Raw genomic sequence first — 13,247 nt, forward strand, 5'->3', positions numbered from 1 at the left:
TAAGCCCAGGAGTTCCAGTCCAGCCTAGGCAACGTGACGAAACCCTGTCTCTACAAAAAATTTGCCAAGCATGGTGGTGTGAGCTGTAGTCCGAGCTACTCCAGAGGCTAAGGTGAGAGGATCTCTTGAGCCTGGGGAAGTTAAGGCTGCAGCGAGCTGTGATCATGCCACTGCACTTCAGCTTGGGTAACAGAGTGAGACCCTGTGTGAAAAAAATAAAATAAAAACTAAAAACAGGTACTTTCTGCTGATTTGGTTGTTTTTCTAACCATATTTTGCAGTACCCACCCCCCAACACCGAAAAAACCTAACTTAGCTTGACCTACTGAGTACCACCTACAGAAAAGACCTTGGCAACCACCCCTCTCATTTTACTTTATTCAAAAAAGATTTGTTACTCTAAATTAAGACAGGGTTTCACTATGTTATCCAAGTTGGTCTCCAACTTCCGTGCTCAAGCAATCCACCTCAGCCTTCTAAAGTGTTAGAATTACAGGCGTGTGCCACTACATCTAGCCATCCTTCATTTTAAAGGTAAGGAAAACTGAAGCTTACGGAATTACCCACTGGTTCCTTCACTCTACTTCTACCGCAACTACCAACACAGTAACATTTTCTGAGATCTTCCTATGTGCTAAACAGAGTGCTCAGTCATTCTTTTCAACAACCTTAAAAAGATAGGAACTTTAATTATCTCCAGCTTATGGGTAAAGACACTAAAGTTCAAAAAGGTATTCAACTTGCCCAAAATTACTAGTAAGTGGTGGAACCAAGATTTGCGCTTAGGCAGCCTGACTTAAGTCTCTATCTAGCCCATTCTATGATGCTATCTCCCATACTACATATTCTCCCTGGCTAATTTCATCCTCTCATGGTTTCAACTCCCATCTACCAGCTGATGCTGACACTTAATCACTCATCTAATCTCTCATTTGAATTTCAGAATATTTCCATTTACCACAGGCGCCATATAAACACAGGGCATCATCTGCCCTTTAAATGGGCTCTTCCTCCTGTGTTCTCTGGAGTAGTGGTATCTCCACCTCCTGTGACATCACTTCCTCTTGTGTTCTCTACAGTAGTGGTTATCACCACCCTTCTACCTTCATAAGCCAAATCAGAATCTTCCTGCCCTCTTCCCATCTCTTTTTCAGATATCTGATCAATTCTATTAATTGTGTATTTGTAGTAGTTCTTAAATTCGTTTTTCCTTTTAATTCTTATTACCATGTCCTTGATCCAGGCTATCTTTATCTCTTACCTAAACTACTACACACAGTCCCAACTGGTCTTTTTTCCTTCCAGTATCTCCCCACTTCCATTCTCAGTATCATCCCAGGTTGATTCCTAAAACACATCTGACCATGTTAATCCCTGTTAGCCCTCTGTAATTGCTATCATCAATCTACAAGTCAATGTCTCAGCTCCACAGCAGGATACTCAAGGCACACTGCCTACTTCTTCAGACTCATCTCTGACCATGACCCCCTCACGCTCCAACTCACCCCTCAAAAAATGCCAAACAGCTTATTGGCCCTGGAATGTTATGTCATTTCATATTCTTATTTATTCCACAAACACTAACTGGACAACTATATGACCTGAGCACTGCTGGGCACTAGAAAAATAGCAATTAAAAAAAAAAAGAAAAAAAAATCCTCCACCCAGAGATTTAATCATGCTAACCCAACTACCTGGCTTCTTTTAAATCATCCTTTTGTATTCAGCCTGGGTCTCACTTTCTCTAAGGAACCTCCCCTACCTAAGCCCTTCTCCGTGCCCCAAGGCTGGACTGGATACTTCTTTTTAAGTCAATAAAGTGAAACTGAGTACTTAAGCAACTTTCCCACCATCCTTAAATTCCTTGAAGATGGGAGGGTCCTGTCTTATTTGCATATCCATAATAATTAGCACAAAATATGCATATTCAATTATTAGATGAAGTGAGAAAACCTTACTGAGAACCTATTATGTACCAGAAAGTGTGCTACACATTTCACATGTACATTTTCATTTCATTCTCTCAATTCTAAGAGCATAAACTGCCTACCTTACCATTAGCTGCTACTTTTTTTTTTTCTGAGACAGAGTCTTGCTCTGTCACCAGGCGCCAGGCTGGAGTGCAGTGGCGCGATCTCGGCTCACTGCAGCTTCCGCCTCCTGGGCTCAAGCAATTCTCCCACCTCAGCCTCCCGAGTAGCTGGGACCACAGGCATGCACCACCACACCCAGCTAATTTTTTTTTTTTTTTTTTTTTTTTAGTAAAGATGAGGTTTCACCATGGTCTCAATCTCTTGACCTCATGATCCACCCGCCTCGGCCTCCCGAAGTTCTGATTACAGGCGTGAGCCACCGCGCCCGGCCATAGCTGCTACTATTACAAGTATTTGTTATTATACAACAGATATTGCCATCTCCATGTTATAGGTGAGAAATAAAGTACAAGGTTTATCATGAAAATGTCACACAGCCCAATAAGCAGACACAAAGAAACTCAACATTATTAGCCATCGGGAAAATGTACATCAAAACTATAATGAGATACCATTCCACACCCCTTAGGGTGGTTATCATCAAAAAGCCACATATTACCAAGTGCCCGTGGAAATGTAAACTGATGCAGCCACTTTGCACGACAGTCTGGCAGTTCCTTAAATGCTTAAACACAGAATTACTATATGACCCAGTAATTCATCCCTATATATTTATCCAAGAGAAATAAAAACTTATGACCACAGAAAAACTTGTATACAATGTTTATGACAGCATTCTTCATATGGCTAAAAGGTGAAAACAACCCACATGTCTATCAACTGATGGAGAAATAAACAAAATGTGGCATAATCCATACAATGGAGCATTATTTGGCCATAAAAAGGAATGAAGTATTGATATATATGACAACATGATGAACCTTGAAAATATTATGTTAAATGAAGGAAGCCAATAACAAAAGACCACATAGTATACATGATTCCATGCATATAGTATTTCCAGAATAGACAAATCTACAGGGACAGCAAATAGATTAGTGTTGCTTAAGTCTAAAGGGAAGAAGGGGAGTAGTATGGAGAAAGTAGAATAGTGATCACTAAAGGATACAGGGTTTCTTTTTAAGGTAATGAAAATGTTTTAAAATTGAGTGTGGTGATGACTGCACATATCTGTGAATACACTAAAACCCACTTAACTGTACAATTTAAATTGATGAATTGCATAGTATGTGAATTATAAACTCACATAATTGTACAGTATGTGATTATATACAGTAGTCCCCCTTTATATGAGATTTCACTTTCCATGGTTCTAGTTATTATCTGTGGTCTTAAAATAGGTGAGTACAGTATATAAAACAAGTGAGTATAGTATATCACATTCCTATTACTTATATTACAGTATACTATTTTCTTATTAGTAATTGTTGGTAATCTCTTACTGTGTCTAATTTATAAATGAAACTTTATTATAGGTACGTATGTGTAGGAAAACACATACTGTATATAGGGTTGGGTACTATTGGTGGTTTCAGGCATCCCCTGGTGGTCTTGGAACTTATCCCCGACAGATGAGAAAAGCACTGTAAAGCTATTATTTAAAAAATAAAAAAAACAATGGTCACACAGCTAACAGAAGGTGATGCTGCAACGTAAACCTGATTCTAACTTCAATGACCGCTTCTACCACTCCCACACTGCCAAAGGGCCAGCACTAAAATCCACATCTCTGATTTTTTACGTTTCAACTTTATAAATTTCAAATGACTGACATTTTATTGCAACTCAATATAGAAAGCTAAAAAAATTATCATCTTTATAATAAAAAGGCAAAATTGATTCTTTCAAATAAGATAAATGTACCTGAATTAAAACTGCAGAATGTGTTAAAGCATCATTCAACATCGTGAGCACATTTGATGTAGGAACTACTCCAGGATCATGACCCCAAGATGTTATTAGTAATCGATCATAATTCTATAGAAAAGAAATTAACAGATAAAATAGCATTCAGAAATAAGGAAAATATTAAGAAGTTATCTAGCATACTGCTCACACACACACAAATCCAAACCTCACGCACATACCTGAAATATATCTGGCAGTTTTCGAAGTCTTGTACCTTTGGACAATAAAAGGGATGGTGGTCCTTGCCCAGTGATATGATAAATGTACAGTTTAAACCAGACAGAGCTGACTTCTGGGATAGCTGGTCCAATATGCTACAATCATAAAACAGTTAAAACAAAGTTGTAATAAAGTGTTATATAAGTGACCAAGTATAGTCTTATAAACAGCAAATCGCTTCACATAAGTGTTAACTGTTAAATGCTAAATGTTAACTGCATAATCCTCATGAAAACAGTTTCTATTTTATACTGGAATTAAAAAATTACATTTGGAATCTTGGTTTTATCCATCCAGCCATATCACCTTAAGGTTACTTAAGCTCTCTGTGCCTTACTTTGCTCCACCTATAAAACAGCAATAAAGAATCTACCTCAAGAGGATGTTGTAAGGTTGCTCAAAAAGCTTAAAACAGTATCTGGAACATAAGCTCTATATTAAAGTGTTAGCTATTATTATCACTAATCACATACAATTTTCACAAAAGGAATTATCTACCCTTCCATCCATTTTACCATTCATTAGGCAGTTCATGGATTCCTACCACGACCGGAGGTTGTGTTAAAGTATAGGAGGAAGCCGGGGAGTGTGCATAAAAAATTATTTTTAAAAGGTTAAATGCAAATCTCTTGTTGAATACTAAGGACAAAATTGGTGTGAAGACAGGATCCTCACTGAGGCAGCTAGAACACAGACAAATTAACTGTGTACAAGAATCCCTTCATTTCTGCTATACCATTAAACCTGCATTATCTAGGAAACCAGGTAGGATGTAGCACTGAAGAACAGCAACATAATCCCCACTCTGAAAATGGCACAGCCCACAACTTCCTTGCTAAGCATACAAATGAATGAAACTGGTATGTATTTTTTTAAGTAAAAGGCCAGGAGGAATTTTCACTTGTAAATTATACAGTTAACCAGAGTTCTAGCTTTCAAGCAACATCTTCTCTTTTCAGCTTATTCAGAATCATGGCCCCCCCTTCCAAGACATTTAATTTTTCCTAGTTAAATTTATCTTATCCTTCAAAATGATGCCAGCTTCCTTTTTGGAGCATCCTAAAACATTCTCTTTAAAATATTCTGTACATGAATAAATTTTAATCTAATGTACCATAAGTCACTAGGTGATACATATATATAGCAATTACCCTCCACAAATTGAGCGTATCATCTTACAAAGGCATAAAATATAAAACTGCTTTCTATGGCTCAGTGATTTTTAAGAGTTGGTATCTGCAGATTGAGAAGTAAACAAAACTGATGGGAGTCATGATGCTACCAAGTGGATCTTCCAAATAGGTCTCTACCTGAGGGGTGCAGCTGCTGACGGGCCGGATTTCATTGGTGAGGGGAGCCATGGAAACAAGCAGCGTGTAATTTTTATTTAGAACTCTGCTGCAAGTTGCAGGGTCCAAACCAAGAAGGCTTTCACAGCGTAAGAGATCCAGAGGAAAACCTGAGTCATGATTAAGCACATACAGAGAATAAAAGACTGACAATGTGAAACAAAAATGTTAAAGATGCAATGCTGATAACTGACTTGAGATTTTAAATTTTCTTTTTAAGGTAGAATAACTCTATTAAGAAGTACCAAATTTCCTAGGAGACCAGCAAGACACTTTTAAGATGTAAAGCTGAAATGTTTTATTCTTTGGCCTAGGCAGATATCATCCACTTCAGGTTAATTTTTACTGCAACAGGATGGACTTGTTTTACCTTCCTTCCTCTCCCCATATGGAGCCACTCTACAACAGTGGCTTACAGGTGACCCCTGAACAACAGGAGTTACAGATGCTGACCCCTTGCAAGGTCAAAAATCTGTATATAACTTCAGACTCCCCGATGCCTTAACTACTAATAGCCTACTGGTGACTGGAAGTCTTACTAATAAGATAAACAATTGATTAACATATATTTTATATGTTATATATACTATATGCTATATTCTTACAATAAAGCTAGAAAAAAAGAAAATCAGAAAAAAGAAAAACTATATTACTATTCATCAAGTAGAACTGGATCATCATAAAGGTCTTTATCCTCATCTTCACATTAAATAGGCTGAAGAGAGGAGTAAAAGGAAGTGCTGGTCTTGCTGTCTCAGAGGTGACAGAGGCAGAAGAGGTGGAAAGCAAGGCAGGAGGCAGGCGTATTCGTTCTAACTTTAGGGAAACATACTGTAAGTTCCATCTAATTTACTCGTTTCTTAACATATCTCAAAATCTCTCTATATAGTACAAATCCTTCTTCTGCCATCTGCTTTAGTTTCAGTGTCTGTATCATAGAAGGGTGCACAGAAGTCAAAAGCAGTCTTGAATAATCAGAATGCTGCCAGACAGTCTAATGTCAATTTGTTTTCTGTCACTGCTTTTTCTATATCTTCCTCATTGTCTGGCATTCATTTGGAAGCACCCACTCCATCAAGGTGTCTATCTATTAGCTCTTGAATTCCCTCAAGACCCATATCTTAAAACCCTTCACTCCCCACCTTTTTTTGCCATATCCAAAATCTCTTTCATAATTTCCTAGATTAGTTCCGTTGTAAATCCTGTGAAGTCAGATACAACATGCAGACAGTTTTCTCCAGCAGAAATTTATTGTTTTAGGCTTGATGGCTTTCACAGCTTTTTCAAAAGCAATGACGGCATCTTCAGTGGTGTAATTCTTCCAGACTTTCATGATGTTCTATTAGCATTCTCTTCCATAGCATTCTCTTCCAATCCTTTCTATAGAGTACTGCATGTAAAGAGCCTTAAAGGTCATCATGACCCCCTATCTAGAGGCTGAATCAGAGACGCTGTGTTTGGGGCAAGTAGATGACTTCAATGCCTTCAGTGTTGAACTCATGCAAGTTCTGCGTGGGTTAACCATGGGCACTCTCCAGTACCAAAAGAACTTTAAAAGGCAGTCCCTTACTGGCAAGGTACTTCCTGACTTCAGGAATGAAACATCAAAGGAACCAGGCCAGAAAAAGGGTTCCTGTTGTCCAGGCCCTTTTGCTATATAGCCAAAAGACTGGCAGCTGGTGTTTACCTTTTCCCTCCAAGGCTCAGGGGTTAGCAGCTTTATAGGTAACGGCAGTCCTCACCAGAAACCTAACTACATTTGCACAAAACAATAGTGAGCCTGTCCCTTCCTGTCTTAAATCCTGGTGCTCACTTCTCTTCCTTACTAATAAATGTCCTTTATGGCATTTGCTTTCCAGAATAGGACACTTTTGCATGTATTAAAGACCTCTTCAGGCAGATATCCTTTCTCCTCAATGATTTTCTTAATCGTATCTGTATTACTTCATTCTCAGACTGCTATAAAGAAATACCTCAGACCAGGTAATTCATGAATTAAAGAGGTTTAATTGGCTCATAGTTCCACAGGCTGTACAGGAAGCAGAGTGGCCTCTGCTTCTGAGGAAGCTGACAATCATGGCAGAAGGTGAAAGGGAAGCAGGCATATCTTAAATGGCTGGAGCAGGAGGAAGACAGAGAGATGGGGAAGGTGCCACACACTTTTAAACAACCAGATCTCATGAGAACTCACTATCATGACAACAGCTCTAAGGGGGATGGTGTTAAACTATGAGAAATTGCCCCCACAATCCAACAAGGCCCCACCTCCAACACTGGGGATTACAATTAGACATGAGATTTGGGTGGGGACACGAATCAAAACATATTAGCACCTGGGAACTCATCAGCTGCCTCTTGGTCAGAAACAGAAACAGAAACTGCTTCTCCTGCTATCTTAACATTTTTTAAGCCAAAACCTCTTCTTAAAATTATTAAAACATTCTTTGCTGGCATTAAATTCTCCAGCTTAGGAGAATATTCTCTTTCATTTGCTTTGTCATATGACTTTGCTTTTTCTCAAATTATATTCGAGTCTATAGGTCTGCCTTTCTTATAGCAATCCTGCACCCACATAAAAGGTACATTTTCAATACGAGATTAAAAAAAGTATTTTGCAAAAAGTACAATGTTTTCATGCCTCTTGGCATACAGGCAAAAACAGCTTCATAAATGTCCTTCCCTTATTTAATAATTGTCTTTTATACCAGATTAATTTATCTTGAAATGATGGGCAACTACAGCTGCAGACCTCAATCTTCAGCACATACCAAGCAATTCAACATTTCCTTGTAATGTTACGACTTTTCTCTGCTTTTTGGGAAAATTTCTAGCATCACTAGTGGTTCTTTGTATGGCTCCCCCAGTGTTATTCCAGGTTTATGGGACTGCACTAAATCAATGAAAAATATGAAAGAACCACAAGAGATCACTTTTAACTGTAATAGGCCATTTAAAATAAAGACACATTGCTCACTCAGAGATGATTAGTGTCACAGGGCATTTTAAGCAGATAATCAAGTAGATACAACACTTGAGCTCACCACAATAGCAACAAGAGATACCTACAAAATCATGACAGTAGTACTACATACTACAGATAATTTTACACAGGTATGGCTTAATGCTAAATCTTTTCATTTATTTACATTTCTCTCAATTGCAATGTTGATGTGCGATCTGTAAATGTGTGCATTAAGTTTTGATATGTTTGAATGTTTTATAATGGATCTGAATATACTTTATGGTAATAAATGATGAAACAGACTAGTATTCACATATATTTTATACATACATGATATATCTAACTTTTTCTCAACTTCTTCAACATTTCTAGGCTACAAGGTTTGTCTGAGAGTTTTTTCAAATTGTCGCAAATCTTCAAAAAAATGTTCCAATATCTTTACTCATAAAAATCAGCCCAAGCCAAGCATGGTGGCTCACACCTATAATCCCAGCACATTGGAAGGCCTAGGTGGGGGGATCACAAAGTCAAGAGATCAAGACCATCCTGGCCAACATGGTGAAACCCTGACTTGACTAAAAATACAAAACTTAGCTGGGCATGGTGCCACATGCCTGTAGTCCCAGCTAATTGGTAGGGGTGAGGCAGGAGAATCACTTAAACCTGGGAGGCAGAGGTTGCAGTGAGCCAAGAAAGTGCCACTGCACTCCAGCCTGGCGACAGAGCAAGACTCCGTTTCAAAAACAAAACAAACAAAAAAAATCAGCCCAGCCAGGCGCAGTGGCTCACACCTGTAACCCTAGCACTTTGGGAGGTCAAGGTGGGCGTTATCACCTGAGGTCAGGAGTTTGAGACCAGCCTGACCAACTTAAAGAAACCCCATCTTTACTAAATATACAAAATTGGCCAGGTGTGGTGGCACATGCCTGTAATCCCAGCTACTTGGGAAGAGAGGCAGGAGAATGGCTTGAACCTGGGAGGTGGAGACTGCAGTGAGCCGAGATTGCACCATTACACTCTAGCCTGGGCAACACGACGGAAACTCCATCTCAAAAAGAAAATCAGCCCATAAGTGGACCTGCACAATTCATAGCTATGTTGTTCACTTGTCAACTGTATTACGAAAGCCTACGTGCCAGGAGAAGTTATATTCTTCTCTCCTCCAGTTTCCAATCTCTACAAAGAGAATCATAGCCAAGTCCTCATTTTAGTATGGGGCAAGAGCTCCTCATTTGGAAATGTGTATCCTTCTGATCCATCAAGCAAGAACTCACTCAACATACAACAGATTTTAAGCGCTCTTATTCTTAATCCTTTGGAAAAACAGCAAATCCTATTGCTCTCTAAAAAGAGATATTTAAAGTTAAAAGAAACTTCAGAAGATCAGGGTAGCTATCTCTCCTTCAAGCAAGAATGAATCTAAAAATACAGATATCCATATTATGACCTCCTGAAAATGCCTAGATGCAATAAGCACAACCCCAGTATCTTGGTCTATAATAGCAATCCTGTGAAAAAGAAAAAAAAAATACTAGGCTCCTAGAACAAATGGCTGATTCAAGGACTGAGGCAGAATAAATACACAGTAAGACCTTATTGCTTGGCCAGAAAGTAAATAATTGCCTAGGGGAAAAAACTGGAGGCATGTCATAAGGAGAAAGGAGATAGGAGCAAGCTTAAAGGAAATCCCCATGGCAAAATCTGAGACAACCGGGGCACAAAAATAACAGAGAGATAATAATGACTACTCACAGACCACTGAAAAAATAAGAATTCATACATTCATACAGAGAACATGAGAAAATGCCTGGTCTCAACTGCTAAATATGGTGGAAGTGCTAAAGTGGGTGAAAAAAATTACCAATTTCCAACCATCAAAGTACAGAATGGGTCAGGCAAGAACTACCAATGGATTCTAAATCTGGGAGGAAACACTGATGAGGAGTGGGATATCTGCATGGTCTCAAAGTATCTCCCCACAGACCGCGCTTATCGGTTGTGAGGGGGAAAAAATAGTTGACTATACAGTGGAAAAATCAGACAATGCATTAACTGGGTGATCAAAATTAACATCACTAACGAAGGGTAGATGGAAAGTATGGGGTGTGAGGTGTCATCTCATGACAGGGTGGGGTACAGGACAGCAGATCACAGAATGTTTGACCATAAGGTCTGCATATTTTCTGGGAGGGGTCGTAAAGGAAGGCCTACATCCTGGCTCAAGTTGAGGGTGAGTCAAAGTTCACGTGGCTGAAAAAAGGAGAGAGAAGCTTAAACAAGCTTTAGCTAACAAGCATTTTGTTCAACTGACAATTCAGAACAGGCAGTTCAGCCCACTTCTTATGAGGCAGAGAAAGGGAATTTGGAGGATCTGTTTCTGACTTTGTCATAGGTAAACAGAAAAGAGCGGGAAATTCACCTGTGAATCTTATCTAAGTAATATGGGGAAAAAGTGGGTCCCTGCAGTAAGCCCCTTCCCAAAACACAAAAGGGTGAAGGGATGTCTTAACCTTCAGGCAAAATTCAACATTATAATGTCAAGTATAGAGAATATCTAATGTATACTAAAACAGGGAAAGTAGGAAGTCTAAAGAGTTCATGGTGGTTAGAACACATTTTCTAATAGCTTTACAACTGTGACTGCTTTCCTACAAATGTGGTTTAATTTCTAAACATTTCCACAGTAGTAGGCTGCCAAATTATAAACAGTGATTTTTATGTCTGACTAATCACAGTTAAACAATGTATTTTTAAAGACAAAGATACCTGAGAGGAAAAACTCATGTTTATAAAACAAGAAAAAAATAGACCACACATGTTTTATTTATAAGCTGTGCCCCGTGCTATTTAAAACCAAGGGATTAAGGACTCTTGGGACTAGAAACTAGTTCCATGTATAACAGAGTTTGCTTGTATAACATTGCAACACTTTTGCTTTACAGAAGATAATAAATACTACGTGATATACTGAAAGTATACATTATTAGTGACATAAAAAGAAAATTATTTTTATTCAAATAAGATGCTTAAAACACCAATACTAGAGGATTTCTTTTTTTCTCAGATGGAATCTCACTCTGTCATCCAGACTGGAGTGCAGTGGTGCCATCTCAGCTCATTGCAACCTCAGCCTCCCAGGTTCAAGCAATTCTCCTGCCTCAGCCTCCCAAGTAGCTGGGATTATAGGTGCCTGCCATCACACCTGCCTTAATTTTTGTATCTTTAGTAAAGATGGGTTTTAACCATGTTGGCCAGGCTGGTCTCGATCTTCTGTTCTCAAGTGATCTGCCCGCCTCGACCTCCCAAAATGCTGGGATTATAGGCATGAGACACAACCTCCGGCAGAGAATTTCTTTTGTAAAAAAGAATAAGGTTCAGTCACCAAGCCCAGTACCCGCAGAAAGCAACATTCTCAACCAGGCAGGCATGAAGCCTTAATGCCCTAAAGTATCCTCTACATGGAATGAATGACCTTTTTCATGCATTGAGAATGCACTAATGATGTGCCATCGTTAGAAAAACTAAAAAATAGTCATGGCAATCATTTTCTATGTTCTGTGGTTCAGATGAAGAGCTCAGCTAAGAAATGCTGGTAGCAAAAATGAAATTTCATAAATAATTGCAGGTTTGGTCTTAAGGGGAGGAGTTTATCAAATTTAACTTTGGAGACCCACAATTAGTCTAAGCAGTTAAATCTCCAACTGGTGTCAGGAACAGTCTAACATTAAACTCACCTTAAAGGTTAGAACTGCACAGAACTATTTTCATAGAGAATAGGTTTAGTTTAGCCCATACTACTAAGCAGCAAATGTTTATGAGTAAATCAATACAAAGCTTAGTGGTCAAAAGAAGATAATATAAGGGACAGGGTAATGGAAAAAAATTCAACAGACACAGATTCAAGTCTTCCATTCCTGGTTCTTCCATTTACTAATGACATGGGCTCTGAAGAAGATTTACTCAATATAAACTCCAATTTCTTTTTTTCTTTTTCTTTTTTTGAGATGGAGTTTTGCTCTTGTTGCCCAGGCTGGAGTGCAGTGGTGCATTCACGGCTCACCGCAACCTCTGCCTCCTGGGTTCAAACAATTCTTCTGTTTCATCCTCCCAAGTAGCTGGGATTACAGGCATATGCCACCATGCCCGGCTAATTTTTTTTTCTATTTAGTAGAGAGAGGGTTTCACTATTTTGACCAGGATGGTCTCGATCTCTTGACCTCGTTATCCACCTGCCTCGGCCTCCCAAAGTGCTGGGATTACAGGCATGAGCCACCGCGCCCGGCCTTAAACTCCAATTTCTTTATCTACAAGAGGAGTTACACTTTGCTGGTCACTAGTACTCTCTAACATTCTCAAATTCTGTGATAGGTAGGAAAGGACAATGTATTTCAAGAGCTTTAACAGAATATTTCAAATCATCTAATCTCCATAAATCACTACGAAGTCCCAAAAATTCCAGGAGTTTTATATCCAAAGACATCTTCAAGACTGTGCACTCAGCACTGCTTCATCACATGTTTAGTATTTATTAACCAAAAATGGTTATCCATCAACAAATGCTTACCAATAACTGCTTCGGACTCTTGGCATTTGGTGATCTAATAGTCTCAGTTTTAACTACTTGTGAATGATCTCAAAACAGCCCCAGAATGTAACAATTTGTAATTCTGCATATAATGCATACTAAGGCTGCACAAGTGAATCACTTGATATCAAGTCTAGCCTCCCTCAAGTAAACTACTCAGCATCTTTGTTCTCATCTATGTGACAGCTTGTGAAGTAACGGCTGATTCCTCCCTCAGTTTTTAAAATTGA

At 38.8% G+C, this 13,247-nt stretch overlaps 1 protein-coding gene across 2 annotated transcripts in view; it reads right to left on the reverse strand.

The window, feature by feature from the left end:
* Positions 1-13,247, reverse strand: part of FAM91A1 (family with sequence similarity 91 member A1) — a 48,767-nt gene that overhangs the window by 11,805 nt on the left and 23,715 nt on the right. For both annotated transcript variants that reach the window (XM_078353230.1, XM_054246766.2), the window contains exons 16-18: positions 5,432-5,580; positions 4,082-4,216; positions 3,858-3,971 (exon numbers count right to left, since the gene is read on the reverse strand). In XM_078353230.1, coding sequence (XP_078209356.1) covers positions 3,858-3,971; positions 4,082-4,216; positions 5,432-5,580 — 398 coding nt within the window. The remainder of the gene's footprint in view (positions 1-3,857; positions 3,972-4,081; positions 4,217-5,431; positions 5,581-13,247) is intronic.

The sequence above is a fragment of the Callithrix jacchus genome, chromosome 16 (assembly GCF_049354715.1).
Source record: "Callithrix jacchus isolate 240 chromosome 16, calJac240_pri, whole genome shotgun sequence".
NCBI classification, from domain to species: Eukaryota; Metazoa; Chordata; class Mammalia; order Primates; family Cebidae; genus Callithrix; species Callithrix jacchus.